Below are 18,610 nucleotides of genomic sequence, written 5' to 3' on the forward strand. Positions count from 1 at the left end.
AGAACCCACGTAATAACAACCCTTCATCAAGGTAACCTGTAGCCAGTGAGTCTCAATCTTGGCCGCGATTCGGGATCACCTGCCGAGCCAAAAAAAAAAAAAAACAAAACAAAAAACCTCAAAGCCCAGGCCGCACCGGGCAGCAGGGCGTTTCCAACCTGCCCGGGGGATTCGAACGTGCGGCCACGGCTGAGAGCCACGACCGTCCCGCCCTGGAACCCGAAGGCAGCGGCCCCGGCCCGCCGCCTCCCCCGCACACGCGCGCGCAGCCACGTCTCGGTTCGGTTCTGCGTTTCGCGGGTCTACCGACAGGTCAAGCGTTTCTCTACCAGGGAGCGTCTATCCCCCTGAGGCGCGAGGGTGAGCCAGGGCGGTCGTTAACGCCACTCGGCGGGGTCCTGAACGGAGGTGGCAGTGCGGGGCCCGCCCGCTCCCCTCTTCCTCTAAGCCCGGGGGGGGGGTCCCGCCCCGCGTCGCCCGGCGTCGCCTCAGGAAAGGGCACGGCTGCCCGAGGAGAAGCGCCCGGAAGGCGCCGAGCCAGGGGCGCGGGGAGCCGCCCCGGGGTGGGGGGGCCCCGTACTCACGCAGGTGCCGCCCAGCTTGTGGCTCTCCACCACGGCGGCCCTGGCGCCGAGCTCGGCCGCCCGCCGCGCGCTGGCCAGCCCGCCCGAGCCGCCGCCGAGCACCAGGTAGTCGAAGGAGGTGGCGGCGGCGGCGGGCGGCGCGCCCCGCGGCTGCGGCCTGCTCGCCATGGCGCGGCAGAGGGCGGCGGGCGTGCGCCGCGGCGGCAGCGGGAAGCCGGGCGAGGCGCGCGCCGCCCGCCGGGAGCCCGACCGCACGCTCGCGCCCAGGGCGCGGGGCAGCAGGGCCATGCGCGCGGCCCGGGGCGGGAGGGGGCGCGCGCCCGAGGCCAGGACGCCCTCACGGTGACTCAGCACCCAGGGGAGCGGGCGAGGACGGCCCAGGGCGCCCAGCCAGGGCCCGGGGGCGGAGGGAGGGCGAGGAGGCGGGCTCCGGAGCGGAGTGGGCGGGAGCCCGCGCCCCGTGTCCTTTGCCTGGGGGAGTCCCCGCCTCGGTCTCCACCCCCTGCACCTGGGTCCCGCGCCCGTGGGCTCGGCGGGAGTGGGGTCTCTCAAGGCTTCGCGAGCCGCGGCAAGAGGGAGGCCCTCCCGCCCTTCCCCTGCCTTCCCTCCGCCGGCGACCTGGGAGTCGCCAGGGAGAGCTTTGCCGTCAGTTGGGGCTTGGGGGTTGATGTTTCACGAAGTTTGAGCCGCAGACTGCCTGGACTGTTGATTCTCCTGAATCTCGGGCCTGGGATCCCCGGAAATATTCATTTTAAATTACACCCTCCTCCCCGTCAAGGGACCCTTAAGCGCACTTACTTTGAAAAATATTGGAATTATAGGCCGAATCTGGGTAATGAATTTTGTGATCCACAGATGGTGCTTAGAGGAGACACTAAAGCATTTTTTTCCCAGACTCTAGAGACTGCGGTGTCCTTTTGGAATGACTGGGATGAACTCTAACAGCAAAGTGCAAGCCTTGAATGTGTGTGGAGATGGGCCACGGTCCAGTGCCCTCTGCCCAGATGGACTACAAAGAGGTCATTTTATCACAGGCTGTGAGCCCTCTGCCAGGAGGAATGGCAGAGAAGCTTGGCTGAGGACACACTGAGGGCAAATGGAAATGTGCACACACCAATCAGAATGGTATCCCATTCGTTTCTTAAAGTGTTTTGTTATTGTTTTTAAAAACTAATATAGGGGCAAAAGGGAAAGTTTGTTCCAGTAGAATGCCAAGTAATAAGTGTTGAAGGAACAAAAGAATTTGAAAAAATCACCATTTTAGTGATAATTATGTGGCCAAAAAGCATCAATGAATGTTGTACACGTTAGGCAAAAATTGGGGGAAAAGGCTATTTACACAGTCTCAGAGTAAATTCCCACAGACTGCTTTTTTTACATTGCTCCCCACTCCCCCCCAGTTGTCTGCTCCCTGTGTCCATTCGCTGTGTGTTCTTCTGTGTCCGCTTGTATTCTTGTCAGCAGCACCAGGAATCTGTGTCTCTCTTTGTTGTGCCATCTTGCTGCGTCAGCTCTCCATGTGTGCAGTGCCACTCCTGGGCAGGCTGCGCTGTTTTCACGTGGGGCAGCTTTCCTTGTGGGGTGCACTCCTTGCATGTGGGGGCCCAGGGGACACCCCTGCATGGCATGGCACTCCTTGTATGTGTCAGCACTGTGCGCAGAGGCCCTGGGTTTGAACCCTGGACCTCCTATATGGTAGATGGATGCTCTATCAGTTGAGCTAAATCCACTTCCCTTATTTTTTTTTTAAAGATTTATTTCTTTCTGTCCCCTTCCCCCCCCCCATTGTCTGCTCTCTTGTATCCATTCATTGTGTGTTCTATGTCTGCTTGCATTCTTGGCGGCACCAGGAATCTGTGTCTTTTTTGTTGCGTCATCTTGCTGTGTCAGCTCTCCGTGTGTGCAGTGTCAGACTCATGGGCAGGCTGTGCTTTTCACATGGGGCGGCTCTCCTTGCAGGGCGCACTCCTTGCGTGTGGGACTCCCCTACGCAAGGGACACCTTTGCGTGGCATGGCACTTCTTGCGCGTGGCAGCACTGTGAGTGGGCCAGCTCACCACACGGGCCAGGAGCCCCTGGGTTTGAACCGTGGACCTCTTATATGGTCGGCGGATGCTCTATCAGTTGAGCCACATTCACTTTCCTGTCACTGCTTTTAAAATCTAAGTTTCTAAAAGTTTTATATTTCAGTACAAAAATGATCAGGTTCACATTAACTGCCAAACATTATGTTTTAAAAAACTGAATATTCTTTGTTAAAGAGATCACAGGAAATGCTTTCCAATATCTTAAATATATTTTAAAAATTCTGATACACATAATCTAAATAAAAAGCCACAAACGGTGGCTAAAATCCTGTCAGTGTTCAACCCAATACAACTTAAATCCACAGTTATTATACATAAACAATTCAAAATTAAAGTTCATAATAGTAATGTGAACAAGTTATTACTACATCACTACTGATGGGTTCCACTAGACTTTCAGCCAGGCACAGCATATGTACATATATGATAGAATGCTTATGAAATTAAAGTTATCAGAGTTACAAATAAGGAATACATAAGTACTAACACAGCAATGCCAAAGTATTAGGGCCATCAAAAAAAATGAATAGGATGTGAAGTAACACATTTGATAGTTACCTCTGAACCACTTTCCACTGATTTACAAAGCATGGTTTTATAATTCTTTTAAAAGGCAAATGTCCCTACACTGCTGCATATAGAATGTAATTTCATTCTACATTCTTGACTACAATGCAGTCTTCAAATCCTCTTGCAGAGTTTGACAAAGGTATTAGGATTTCCTCAGAAAGTCAATTGTCATATTTTCAGCAGGCTTTGGTTCTTCGTTGGCCTTGCAAAGTTCCTTAATAACGAATGATAAAGCTTCTGGGTTAATTTCTTATTCACAAAGCCATACACAAATACACTGAGTTTCCATACCTAAGCCAGAATTCAAAATTCGGGAGCTCTCAAGCAGAATATCCATGGTCTCCCTTACATCTGCTGTCACTGCTGCCTCGAGGGGGCTGCTACTGTTGGCCGTAATCAAGGCCCCTCCAGCCTAAGGCCTTTTAGATCCATCACTTTATTGTCATTTGAGTGCTTTCCAAAGGGAGCAAAAGTTGATTCACACGTTTGTCCCCCCTAACCTTATCCAGATGCAAGTAACTTTTACCCATTTTTTAAAAATGTTTTTTGTGAAAGCTTGGAAAATATAACCAAAATACAGAAAATATGCACTAATAAAACAAAAACACTAAGTGAGAAATGCTTGGTATATAGAGCTGTCAGTGTAAACCTTTTATTATTACATAAATTATCCATAATATTCTTCCTAAAGAAAAACCCTGTTAATATTTTACATCCATGTATTAGTCAGCCAAAGGGGTGCTAATGCAAAATACCAGAAATTGGGAAGCGGACTTGGCCCAGTGGTTGGGGCGTCCATCTACCACATGGGAGGTCCGCGGTTCAAACCCTGGGCCTCCTTGTCCCGTGTGAAGCTGGCCCATGTGCAGTGCTGATGCGCGCAAGGAGTGCCGTGCCATGCAGGGGTGTCCCCTGCGTAGGGGAGCCCCATGCGCAAGGAGTGCGCCCCCTAAAGGAGAGCCGCCCAGCGTGAAAGAGGGTGCAGCCTGCCCAGGAATGGTGCCACACACAAGGAGAGCTGACACAACAAGATGACACAACAAAAAGAAACACAGATTCCCATGCCGCTGACAACAACAGAAGCGGACAAAGAAGACACAGCAAATAGACACAGAGAACAGACAACAGGGGTGGGCAGGGGGAAGGGAACAGAAATAAATAAATCTTAAAAAAAAAAAAAAACAGAAATTTGTTGGTTTTTATAAAGGGTATTTATTTGGGGTAGGAGTTTACAGATACTAGGCCATAAAGCAGAGGTTACTTCCCTCAGCAAAGCCTATTTTTACATGTTGGAGCAAGGTGGCTGCTGACCTCTGTGAGGGTTCAGGCTTCCTGGGTTCCTCCCTTCCTGGGGCTTGCTTCTCTTTCCTCTGTGAACTTACTTCCTGGGGCTCCAGCTTAAGGCTTAGCATCAAACTCCAACATCATAACCCCTTAATTCTGTCCTTTGCCATACCTTTTATCTGTGAGTCCCCACCTACCAAAGGGTGGGGACTCAACACCCTACTGGCACAAGAGGTTTACATAATTCCTTAAGTAAACCTATGAATCCAATATAATCTAATATGTCTAGAGGTGTTGGAAACTGAGACACAGTGGCCTCACAAGGAGAGATGTACTGTCTCCATGGCTATGCTTGCACCCTAAGGAATGTGGTAATTAAGAGTTTCCAACAAATGGGATGAAGCTGTTAAAGGCTGAAAGAAAAGATGAGTTCATACCTTTTGTAGTGAATAGAAAACTTAGACTGTGTACCTTTTTTTAAAAAATAACTGTCAAATCGTTTTTTTTTAAAGATTTATTTATTTACTTCTCTCCCCTTCCCCCACCGCCACCCCAGTTGTCTGTTCTCTGTGTCTATTCCCTGCGTCTTCTTCGTTGTCCGTTTCTGTTGTTGTCAGCGGCACGGGAATCTGTGTTTCTTTCTGTTGCGTCATCTTGTTATGTCAGCTCTCCGTGTGTGCGGCGCCATTCCTGGGCAGGCTGCACTTTCCTTCGCGCTGGGCGGCTCTCCTTTAGGGGGCGCACTCCTTGCGCGTGGGGCTCCCCTATGCGGGGGACACCCCTGCGTGGCAGGGCACTCCTTGCGCACATCAGCACTGCGCATGGGCCAGCTGCACACGGGTCAAGGAGGCCTGGGGCTTGAACCGCAGACCTCGCATGTGGTAGACGGATGCCCTAACCACTGGGCTGAGTCCACCGCACTGGACTTTGTACCTTGAGATAAGATTTTTTAAAATTCCTTAGACTATGGGTAATGCTGATAGTTAACTGCATGTTGCTGCTTGTTGTCACGTAGGCTATATGTTGCTGCTCGTTGTCATGTAGGCTACGTGTTCCTGCTTGTTGTCATGTGGACTGGAGTATATAGAGAGCCCCTTGTAAACAATAAAGTTGTCTGAGGAGTTATTACTCACAGACCCCCTGATCCCAGCTCTCTCACTCGTTCTTTCTTTCTTTCTTTTTTTTTTTCTTTCTTTCTTTCTCTTTCACTCTCCCTTTTCTCTTTCTTTCATAACCTTCGGGTCCAAATCTCCAGCACAGAGGAGAAGATCAGTTTACAAACATAATCCAATATTTCTTTTTGGAATTCATCAGTAATATCCAACTGCTAAAGTCTATATAAACATGTATTTTTTTCTTAGAGATTTTTCCCCCTTTCCCTCCTCCCACCCTGCTGTTTTTTTGCTATCTGTGTTGTCTTCTGTTCTCACTTTCTCTCCTCTAGGATTCATCAGGATTCGATCCTGGAGATCTCTGATGGGGAGAGAGGTTCCCGTCAATTGTGCCACCTCAGTTCGTGGTTTTGCTGCGCTTCACCTTGACTCTCTTTTGATGACGCATCATCATCTTGCTGAGTGACTCACTTGCGTGGGGCACTGGATCACCACGTGAGCACTCATGTAGGTGCTGGCTTGCCGTGCAGGCACACCTTTCTCTTCTTCTTTTTCACCAGGAGGCCCCAGGGATTGAACCCAGATCCTCCCATATGGCAGATGGAAGCTGTATCACTTGAGCCACATCCACTTCCCAAACATGTCTTTTTCACATAATACTTTCTGGAATTCTCTTGGAAGACAATCTGTTTTTCATATTGGACTATATGAAAATGACCATCTGCAGCAGTGTCATCCCCAAAATGGGCAAAAAGAATCATCATTAACTTGAGTGATGTAAAGCAATGTTCAACCAAATCTAAACATGTAGAAATATGACTCTATATGTGTAAATAAGTAGATATTTTATAAAAGTCCCATGCTTGCAGCTACCACTTTTTATTTCTTTTTGCAATGGAAGTGTGATTTAGTGGAAAGTGAGTGCGTTTAGATAAACTTTGGTTCAACCCTCAACTCCACCATTTACCAGATACAGGGCTGAGGAACCCGTTAACTTCTCTGAGATTCTGTTTCCTCATCTTCAGAATTTGCGTAATAACAGCTAACATTTTGTAAGCATCTACATGTAAAACGTTACAGACATTTTCTCAGTTAGCACACTGCCTAATGAAAAAGGTACTATTTTTAGTTCCCAAAATTTCAATCTCCTTCTTGAATTTTCAGAACTCGTGATTACTATGCTCCAGACACACTGCTTATTTTTTGCCTTTGTACTTGCTTCTCTCAGCTCTTTTCAAGATTACTTCTTTCTTGTCATTCTAACTTCCAGCCAAATATCATTTTCAGAGGGAGGCTTTTACTGATTATCTAAAGCTATAGTTCTTAAACATCAGTTTTCATCAAAAGAACATGAGATTGCTAAGACCCATCTCCGGAATTTCATGTTAGTTTCCTTCCTTGTCTCTCCAACTAGAGTCTAATTCCATGCTGAACAAGGACATTGTCTATCTTATTTATGGTTTTATCCCCAGCATCTGTAAGAATATCTGGGGCATTATAGGTGCTTCCTATTTGTTGCTGAATAAATGAATCAAGCCTAAAAGGGTTCAATCTTGGTTGCTCATGTAATATCATTCCTTCCTTGAGTGTACCCTCTCTCCCCCTCCTCAGTGGTATCTCAATGTGGCATATCAAACTTACCTATGGAGCATTTTAAAAATAATTTCTAAACCAGACTCTGTGAGGGAAAGAGTACACCTACAGATGAAATATTCAATGATGAATTTCTTAAAAATGTATTCATTTATACTCTACTTCTAAAGATAATTTAAGATGGCATTTTTATTAATCAAATAGTAATATAAGAGCAATATTATGTATTGAATCATGTCCACCACATTAACTTGTACTAATCCCTGATCCTGTGAATGCGAATTCATTAGTAAACAGGATTTTTGAAGATCTTGTTAGTTAAAATGATGCCAAACTGAACCAGAGTAGGCCTTAATCCAGTGTGACAGGAGCAAGCAGAGGAAATTTGGACAAAGTAGGAGATAGGAGACAGATGGTCACATGACGGAGGTAGAGTTGAGTTATGGATTGCCAGCAAGCTGCCACCAGAAGGTTACTACTTCAAAGAAAGCATGATCCTGCTGACACCTTGATTTTGGACATAGAGCCTAGACAGATACTTGGACTTGCACATTTAAAGTGAATGTTGGTAAATCTCACCTAAACTGAGAATTGTTTTAGTTTGCTAAATGCTGCCAAAGCAATATACCAGAAATGAGTTGGCTTTTACAATGGGGATTTATTGGGTTAAAAGCTTAGTTCTGAGGCTGTGAAAATATCCAAATCGAGACATCATCAGGAGAGCCTTTCTCACTGAGCTGCAGCTGTGGGAGATCAGGCACATGGCAGCTTCCCCTAGTCCAGGGGTTTTTAACCTTTTTTGTTCCACAGACCCCTCTGCCAGTCAGGTGAAAACTACAGACCCCTTACTAAGTCCACACTGTACAGTGTATTATTTAGTAAATGTATCATACCGCACCAACATGGCCCCACAAAAATAATGTTTGTTTTTTCTTTCAATTCAAGCTCGCAGACGCCTGTGCTAGTCTCTTCCCTCTCCTCCTGGCCTGGCTGCGTCAGGCTTCTGGCTAACGTGGCTTCCTCTCAGCTTCGTTGCTCCACTGATTTCAGCTTCTGGGTTCCTCCCTGTCCCTGCAGCATTTTTCTGTGTCTGTGGCTTTTTATTTCCAAGTTTAAAGGACTCCAGTAAGAAGATTAAGACCACCCTGGATCATACAACCTAATCAAAGGCGCTTAATTGAATCTAATCAAGAGCTCCCACCTGCAATAGGTTTACATGCACGGGGATGGATTAGCTTTAAGAACAGGAAATCTGGGGTCCACAAAGCCTTCAAACTGCCACAAGTTTTAAAAGCAGACTGGAGCTGGCAGAAGAATCAGTAAACTTGACAAGACAACTGAAGTGCTTCAGGTTGAGAAGCAGAAAGAAAAAAGAATGAAGAAAAGTGAACAGAGCCTAAGAGACAAATGGGACACCATAAATGGTACCAATATATGCATAATGGGAGTCCCAGAATAAGAAAAAAGAGAGAAAGGATCAGAAGGAATATTCAAAAACATACTGGAAGACAACATCCCAAATTTAACAAGACAGGGATATGCACATTCAAGAAGCCCAATGCATCCCAAACAGGATAAACCAAAGAGAACCATGTCCAGACACACTGTTGTCTGTCAAATTCCAGGACAAGAAGAAAGTAATGAAAGCTGCAAGGACAAAAGAAGATGCTATGTAAAAGGGAGTGCCAATAACATTAAGTGCTGATATCTCATCAGAAACCATGAAGGCAAGACTGCAGTGGGACAACATATTTATAGGACTTAAGGGAAAAAAAAAATTACCAGCCAAGAATTTTATATCTAGCACATCTGTTTTTCAAAAAATGAAAGACTGATTAAGACATTGCCAGCTAAACAAAGGTTGAAGGAATTCATCACCACCAGACCTGCCCTACAAGCAATGCTAAAGGGTGTTCTGCAGGTTAAAAGGAAAGGTCACTAGACAGTGGGTCTAAGAGACATAAAGAAATAGACCTCTGGTAAAGGTTACCATATGGATAAGTATAAATGCCAATACAATTGTATTAATTGTATTTTTTATATGTATCTCTACTTTTTACTTCTTACAGGATTTAAAATGCAAATGCATAAAAAAGTAATAATGAACATATGGTTTTGGGCATACAATGTATAAAGATATAATTAGTAACAAATGCCATAAACAGATGAGGGGATAGAGGGGCATAAAGGTAGTGTATGTGTATGCTATTGAAGTTAAGGGTATCAAACATCACTGTTTTAAAATTAGTGTATTAAACTTAAGCCCCATGGTCATCACAAAGAAAATATATGAAAAATATATACAGAAAGAAATGAGAAGGGACTTAAAATGGTACACCACACAAAATGAAATATATACAAAAGTAGGCATTAACAGAAGAATTGTGGAAAAGAAAGATATAGGACTTACAAAGATCAAAAAGAAAAACCCCTGAAGAAAGACCTTCATATCCAGTAGTTACTTTAAATGTAAATGAATTAATCTCTCAGTCAAAGGCAGAGACTGGCAGAATGAATAAAAAAGCATGATGGAACTCCGGGAAGATGGCAGACTAGAAAGACATGGCACTTTCTTCTCTCCCAGAAAAATGGCTAGAGGACAGGCAGAAATGTCCTGGAAGAAAATCTTCTAGGGTTTAAGACACCAGGGGAAGGCTGGACACTGCCCAGAAGAGAGAGGAACAAAAGAAAAGATGGCAAAACTGTGAGTTAAAAGTGGCAGCTGCTACTGCCTGCAATCTCCTCCACACTAAAGAAACATTTGAATACTCAGGCCTCTGGGCCAGTGGCTACAGAAAAAGGGGGACCCAGGGATCAACCTCCCCAGGAAATGGGAGAGAAATATGGTCTGCTGTGTCCCACAAGCCCTTCCAGGCTGGGTGGGGCCACGCCATTGTTTGCTTTGGCAGCCAGCTCAGGACTAAAGAGATCTGGGACTAAAAAGATCCAACCCTCTCAAACTCCCTCTCTGCTAACCAGGACTGATTGTGGAGGTGTCAGAGGGCAGTGGAATTATTTCCTAGGGGAAAAGGAAGGAGGCTGTCAGTAAAGATTGGAGAACTGTCTCTGAGAAAGTTTGAATTACAAGGTTCATAGCTTCCAGGCAGGAACTGATATCACAAAGATCCAGTCCCTGTTGCAGCAAACTCGACCAGGCATAAACAGAGATGGATGCCAAGCATGCCAACTGCCGACAGACCAAGGAAGTACAGGTGAGGAAATTAAAAGTAAAGAAGTAGGGTGCCCTGGGGACTCCATGAGGGCGCAGCCGCCATGGCTCTGGAGTCCTGTGCGACCCAATGAGACCTGGTGCTGCATGGATGGCTGGGCTTCTGTGGCCTGTGCTCACTCTCCTGCTGAAAATAAAAGCCAGGACCATAAAACTACTAGAAGAAAATGTAGAGAAACATCTTAAAGACCTTATGGTAGGTGGTGGTTTTTTGGTCCTTATACCCAAAGCCCAAGCAAGAAAAGAAAAATAGGTAAGTGGGACCTCCTCAAAATCAAACACTTTCGCACCTCACAGGACTTTGTCAAAAGGGTGAAAAGGTAGCCAACTCAGTGGGAGAAAATATTTGGAAATCACATGTCTGATAAGGGTTTAATATCCATGATATATAAAGAGATGCTATAACTCAATAAAAAGACAAACTACCCAATAAAAAAATGGGCAAAAGACTTGAATAGACATTTGTCCAAAGAAGAACTACAAATGCAAAAAGAAAAAAGAAAAGAAAACACACATGGAAAAATGTTCAAGATCACTAGCAATTAGGGAAATGCAAATCAAAACTATAATGAGATATCATGTCACACCTATCACAGTGGGCACTATTAAAAAGACAGAGAACAACAAGTGATGGAGATGTGAAGAGATAGGAACATTTATTCACTGTTGGTGGAAATGTAGAATGGTACATCCACTGTGGAGGATTGTTTGGCAGTTCCTGAAGAAGTTGAATATAGAGTTGCCACATGACCTTGCAATACCACTAGAAGAATTGAGAGCAGTGGCATGAACAGATATCTGCACACTGGTGTTCATAGTGGCTTTATTATTCACAATTGTAAAAGCTGGAAACAACCCAGGTGTCCATCAACCAAAGAATGGATAAGCAAACTGTGATGTGTTCATGGAATGGAATATTATGCAGCTGTGAGAAGAAATGACGTCAGAAAGCATATGACAACATAGATGAACCTGGAGGATATTATGTTGAGTGAAGCAAGCCAGGCACAAAAGGACAAATACTGTATGACTGCACTTTTATGAACTAAATAGTGTAAAATATTATATGATTCCATTTACATAAAATATAAATCAATTTATAAAGATGAAATAGATTATGTTTCTGTAGGGTTGGGGAAGGCATACTAATGGGTGTGGAGTTTTTCTTTTTAGAATAATGAAAAAGTCCTAAATTTTTTTGTGGTGATGAATGCACAATATTGTGATTATACTAAAAGTCATTAATTATATACTTTGGATAGATCATATGGTATGTGAATATATCTCAATAAAATGCTTAATAAATGTGCAAGAACAGTCAGAAATAGCAGCTATGTACAGCAGGGGAAACAGAGATTGCAAGGTAAAGAATTTTCTTGTTTTTATTATTATTGAAATAATGAAAATATTCTAATAACGACTAAACTTATGAATGTACAACTATATTATTATACCAAATACCATTGGTTGTACACTTTGGATGAATTATATACTTTATTAATATGTACCAATAAAATTCATGTTTCAAAAAAACAAACAGGGAGGCAGATGTGGATCAAGTGATAGGGCTTACACCTACCATATGGGAGGACCCAGATTCAATCCCTGGGGCCTCCTGGTAAAAAAAGAAAAGGAGAAAGCTTGCCTGCGCGGTGAGCAGTGCCCGTGTGAGTGCTTACGCAGTGAGCCAGTACCTGTGCAAGTGATTCAGGCAGCAAGATGATGATGCAAGAAAAGAGAGACGAAGGGGAAAGTCAAGGTGAAGCACAGCAGAAACTAAGAACTGAGGTGGCACAGGTGATAGGGAACCTCTTTCCACATCAGAGGTCCCCAGGATCAAATCCTGGTGAATCCTAGAGGAGGAAAAAAAAAAAAAAGAAAGAAATAGATACAGAAGATCACACAGCAAATGGACACAAACAGCAAAATCAGCAGGGAAGGAAAAAAAATGACCCAACTATATGCTGTTTGTAGAGACTCACCTTAAATTCAAAATTGGTTGAAAATAAAAAGGATGGGAAAAAATATATAAATACTAAAAAAGAGACCTGGAGTAGTATACTAATATCAGGCAAAACAGACTCAAAGTCAAAATTTGTTACAAGGGACAAAGAAGGGCACTATATACTGACAAAGGGCTCAACTGAACAAAAAGACATAATTATAAATATATATGCAGCCAACATAAATATACGAAGCAAATATTGATATATTTGAAGGCAGAAATAGATGGTTCTACATTATTAGGACATTTTAACACACAAGCTTTCAATAATGGGTAGCACATCTAGACAGAAGAGCAATAAAGAAATAGAAGACCAGAACAATATTAGAAATCAACTACACTTAACAGACATATATAACACTTCCATCCACAGTAGCAGAATATATATTCTTCTCTAGTGCACACAGATTATTCTCCAGGATTGACCATATAGTTAGGTCACAGAACAAGTCTCAATAAATTAAAAAATATTAAAATCATACAATGTATCTTTCCCAACCACTGTGAAATGAAGCTAGAAATCAGCAACAGAGGGAGAACTGGAAAAATCACGAATATGTAGAAGTTAAACAACGAATGGCCCAATGAAGAAATTACAAGGGAAGTTAGAAAATATTCTGAGGTGAATGAAAATGAGAACGCATACCAAAGTGCAAAGGCAGAGCTGAGAGGGAGATTTATAGCTGTAAATGCTTACATTAAAAAAGATCTCAAATTAGAGACCTAACCTCACAACTGGAGGAATTAGAAAAAGAAGAGCAAACTAAATCCAAAGCAATCAAAAGGAGGGAAATAACAAAGGATAGAGCAGAGATAAATGAAATAGATAATTAAAAAAACAATAGATTGAATCAACAAAACCAAAACTGGTACAATGAAGAGAGCCATCAAATTGACAGGACTTTAACTAGATTGACAAAGACAGAGAGAGCAGACTCAATAACTTAAATCAGAAATGAAGGCAGGAGGGCAACATTACTACTAACCCTACAGAAATAAAAAGGATTGTAAGACAATCTCCTGAAGGCTACGGAGATTCACAGGTTCTTTAGTCATGGCAGATGGCTCTGGAGTTCAGTGCCATATCAGTGGGCCCTACTTTGGAATTTGTGTTCCTGAGTGTGACGGAGTTGGACTCAGATGTGACCTTTCTACACATGCCTCTTCTGTCCCTCTTACTGAACCTGTGGTTGGCGCTAGGGTTGGTGTATACTCAGGAGACTTGACTCTCTGGACTGTCCTTGTGCCAGCTGGGTCCTGAGCCTCAGTAGAGTTGCAACTCCTACTTTCTGGTTCATTGGACTTACCCAGGTCAGCTATCAGGGAGGTGAAGATGGTCAACCACCACACCAAGGAACCAAGAGTGCCTACAACTGCAAGCAGAATTGCATCCTTAATCTATGTGGAATCTAAGCCCCCTCTTGATATAGAGGTGGAGTGGACATCACCATCCCAGGACCCAAAGGATGAATAAAATATGGATTAGAGTGGACTTACTGATATTCTACTGCAGAACTATTGTGATAGTAATGGAAGAAATTGTAGCATTGGTGTGGAGAAAGGGGCCATGATAGTTGCTGAGGGCAGAGAGAGGGAAGAAGAGGTGTGATGTGGGGGCATTTTCGGGACTTGGAGTTGTCCTAAATGATATTGCAGGGACAGATGCTGGACATTATATATCCTGCCATAACTCACTGAATGTACATGGGGAAGGTGTAAACTACAATGTAAACTATTATCCATGTGGTGCAGCAGTGCTCCAAAATGTATTCACTAAGTCCAATGAATGTGCCACAATGATGAAAGAGGTTGTTGATGTGGGAGGGGTGTATGTGTGGGGGGCAGTATATGGGAACCTCTTACATTTTTTTGAAGTAACGTTTTTTGTGATCTATGTATCTTCAAAAAATACAATTAAAGAAACTGATGGGGGTGGGGGATAGAGAATAGGGTATATGGAAACCTCTTATGTTTTTTAATGTAGTGTAATGTGTTGTGTAATCTATTAACTTTAAAAAAAAGATTTTAAAAAAGAGGCTACTATGAACAATGTTATACCAACAAATTAACCTAGAGGAAATGAACAAATTCTAATAAAAACACAGTAACGAGAGATGACCTCAAAGAGTAATAACAAGAGATTGACTCAGTCATTAAAAGCTTGCAAGGGAAGTAGATATGGCTCAAGAAGTTGGGTGCCTGCCTACCACATGAGAGGTCCCAGTTCTGTTCCCAACAAGCAAGACAGCAAGCAAATATGGCAGGCTGGCTTGCCGAGCTGATACAATAAGATGATGCAACTAGATGATGCAAAAAGGAGACACAACAAGGAAACATAATGAGAGACAAAATAAGCAGAGAGAAGAGGCGGCTCAAGCAATTGACACTTCCCTCCCATGTGGGATATCCAGGGTTCAGTTCCCATTCTCTCCTAAAAAAAGAAGACAACGAGCAGACACAGAGTACACACTATGAAGAGACAAAGACAGCAGACAACATACACAAATAATGGGGGGGGGGAGTAGGAGAAATAAATAAAATAAATCTTAAAAAAAAAAGCCTTCCAACAACAACAACAACAAAGCCCTGGACTAGATGTCTTCATTGGTGAATTTTACCAAACACTCAAAGAATTAACACCAATCTTACTCAAATTTTTCCAAGAAAGTAGAGAGAACAATTCATAATTCATTTAATAAAGCCAGTGTTTCCCTAATACCAAAGCCAGATAAAGATAACAAAAGGAAAAGAAAATTAGCAACCAATATCCCTTATGAATTAGATGCAAAAATCATCAACAAAACACTAGCAACCTGTATCCAGTTGCACATGAAAAGAATTATACACCATGATCAACAGCAGGTTATCCTAGGTATGCAAGAGTGATTCAATAAAAGATCAATTAATGCAACGCACCAAATTAATAGAACAAAGAAAAAATCCTTATGATCATCTTAATTGATGCCGAAAAGGCATTTCAGAAAGTCCAGCAACTCTTCTTGGTAGAAATACTTAGAAAACTAGGAATAGAAAGAAATGTGATAAAGGGCATCTATGAAAAACCCACTGGTAACATTATATTCAATGGGAAAAGACTGACAGTTTTCCCTCTAAATCGGGAACAAGAAAGAATACCCACTATATTCAACATTGTACTTGAAGTTCTAGCTAGAGCAATTATGCAAGAAAAATAAATGGAAGGCTTCAAAATTAAAAAGGAAGAAATAAAACTTTCCCTGTTTGCAAATGAAATGATCCTATTTACAGAAAATCCTGAAAAATCCACAACAAAGCTCCTAGAGCTTTGAATAAATTAGTTCAGTGGTGGAGTACAAGATTACTGCACAAAACCTAATAGTGTTTCTATATGCTACTGAGGAACAACCTGAAGATGAAATCAAGAAAGAAATTCCATTTACAATAGCAGTTATCAACAGAGCAAGAATAAATATCCAGGAATAAATTTAACCAAGTAGGTAAATGATTTGTGCACAGAAAATAGCAAAACATTGCTAAAAAAAATCAAAGAGGACCTAAATAAATGGAAGGACATTTTGCATTCATGGATTGAAAGATTAAATATTGTTAGGATGTCAATCTAATCAATCTAACCAATCTAATCAAAGTGATTTACAGATTCAATGCAATCCCAATAAAATTCTATCAGACTTCTTTGCAGAAATGGAAAAGACAATCATCAAATTTAAGGATAAGTGACCCCAAATAACCAAAACCATCTTAAAAATGAAGAATGAAGTCAGAGGACTCACACTTCCTGATTTTAAAATGTATCACAAAACTATAGCAATTATAGCAATCAAAACAGCATGGCACTAGCACAAAGACAGACATATAGACCATTGAAATTTAATAGAGAGGTCAAAAATAAACCTTCACATCCAAGGCCAACTGATTTTTGACAATGACGCCACATCCACCCAATGGGGAAGAATAGTCTCTTTAACAAATGGTGTGGGAAAACTGAATGTCCGTATGCAAAAGGACCCTTACCTCACCCCATATACAAAAATTAGCTCTAAATGTATCAAATACCTAATTATAAGAACAAAACTTATAAAACTCTTAGAAGAGAACATAGGTAAGCATCTTCAGGACCATGTATTAGGCAATGGTTTCATACTGTTTATACCAAGAACATGAGCAACAAAAGAAAACATAGATAAATGGGACTTCATCAATATTAAAAACTTTTGTGAGTCAATGGACTTCATCATGAAAGTAAAGAGACAAGCTACAAGATGAGAGAAAGGTTTTGGAAACCACAAATCCAATAAGGGTTTAATACCCAGAATATATAAAGAAATCCCACAACTCAACAACAAAAGACAACACAATCTAAAAATAAGCAAAACAGGAGAAGATGTGGCTCAAGCAATTGAGTGCCCACCTCCCACATAGGAGGTCTGGGTTTGGCTCCTGGTGCCTCCTAAAGAATAAAAGAAACAACAGACAACATGCAAAAACAATGAGCAGACAAGCAAAAAGCAAAGGAGCAGACACTGAACAAAAAAAATGATGAAAAGAATAGACATTTCTGCAATGAAGATACAGAAATGGTGGAAGCGGACATGGCTCAACTGATAAGAGCATCTGTCTACCATATGGAGGGTCCAGGGTTTGATACCCCGGGCCTCCTGACCCATGTGGTAAGCTGGCCCATGTTCAGTGCTGCCGCGAGCAAGGAGTGCCATGCCATTCCGGGGCACCCTTGCATAGGAGTGCACCATGTACAAGGAGTGTGCCCCACCAGGAGAGCTGCCCCATGTGAAAAAAGCGCAGCCCACCCACACACACAGAGAGCTGATGCAGCAAGATGATGCAACAAAAAAGAGATGGAGTTTTCTGGTGCTGCCTGAAAATGCAAGTGGGTGCAGAAGAACACACAGCAAATGGACCCAGAGAGCAGACAATGGGGGGGGGGGGGGGAGGAGAGAGAAATAAATAAAATAAACCTTAAAAAAAAGATATAAAAATGGTCAAAAAGCACATGGAAAGATGCTCAACATCATTAGCGATTAGGGAAGTGGAAATCAAAACCATAATGAAATACCATTTCACAATTACTAGAATGGCTTCTATTACAAAAATGAAAAATCAGAAGTATTAGAGAAGATGTGGAAAAATAGGAACACTTGCTCGTTGGTGGGAATGTAAAATGGTGCAGCTGCTGTGGAAGACAGTTTGGTGGTTAGTTCCTCAGAAAGTTAAGTATAAAATTACCTTATGTCCCAGCAATCCCACTTCTACATATATATCCAAATTAATTGAAAGCAGGGACTGAAACATGTTTGCACACCAATGTTCACAGCAGCATTATTCACAACTGCTAAAAACATGAAGAGGACCCAAGTGCCCAAAGAAAATGTAGTATATACATACAACAATATTATTCAGCCATAAAAAGGATGGCGTTCTTATGCATGATACAACATGGATGAACTTTAAACACATGTTGAGTGAAATAAGGACAAGTATATGTTCTCCTTGATTTGAAATAAATAGAATAAGCAAATTTATAGAGTCAGAAAGTAGAATACAGGTTAGCAGGGGCTGGAGTGATGTAGGGAATGGGAAGCTAATGCATAACTGGCAGTTTCTGTTTGGGGTGATGGAAAACTTCAGAATTGGATACTAGTGATGGTAGCATAACAATATTGTAACACCACTGAATTATATAAGAATGTGGGTAAAATGGGAAATTTGAGGGCATACATATGTTACTAGAATAAAAATGGAAAAGAAAGGACTGGATAACATAAACAGTGAACCCTAATTCAGCTGTAGGCTTACTTAATAGTATAATTATATTATTTCATCCTTTGTAACAAAGGTATAACACAAATGCTGAGTATTAATAATAGGGAAAACTGTGTGTGTGAGGCAGGTATATGGGAATTCTGCTTTTTCTGTATGATTTTTTTCATAAACCTACAACTTCTCAAATAAAAAATGATTGATGGATAAAAGAATAGATATGTGATTTACACACAATAGTAAAATGTGGTGGGTATATGTCTTTCATTGTAAATTTCTTTTAACTTTTATGTCTGTAAATTTTTTAATACCATACTGAAAAAATTAGTTGATTTTTTTTTAAATACAAAAATTCCAATCAACAGGTTAAA

General features: G+C 42.1%; 1 protein-coding gene and 1 long non-coding RNA gene across 2 annotated transcripts in view; one reads left to right on the forward strand and one right to left on the reverse strand.

Moving 5' to 3' along the window:
- GSR (glutathione-disulfide reductase) overlaps positions 1-887 on the reverse strand; it is a 42,355-nt gene extending 41,468 nt beyond the window's left edge. The window contains 1 exon segment of the mRNA XM_058289989.1: positions 585-887. Within this exon segment, the coding sequence (XP_058145972.1) occupies positions 585-872 (288 nt within the window). The 5' untranslated portion in view covers positions 873-887.
- On the forward strand, positions 85-14,297 carry LOC131276585 (uncharacterized). Its single transcript, XR_009184047.2, has 3 exons — positions 85-360; positions 1,479-1,709; positions 5,970-14,297. It is a non-coding gene; the product is annotated as an uncharacterized lncRNA (long non-coding RNA).
- The last annotated feature ends 4,313 nt before the right edge of the window (positions 14,298-18,610 follow it).

This window comes from Dasypus novemcinctus, chromosome 29 (genome assembly GCF_030445035.2).
Source record: "Dasypus novemcinctus isolate mDasNov1 chromosome 29, mDasNov1.1.hap2, whole genome shotgun sequence".
In the NCBI taxonomy this organism is placed as follows: Eukaryota; Metazoa; Chordata; class Mammalia; order Cingulata; family Dasypodidae; genus Dasypus; species Dasypus novemcinctus.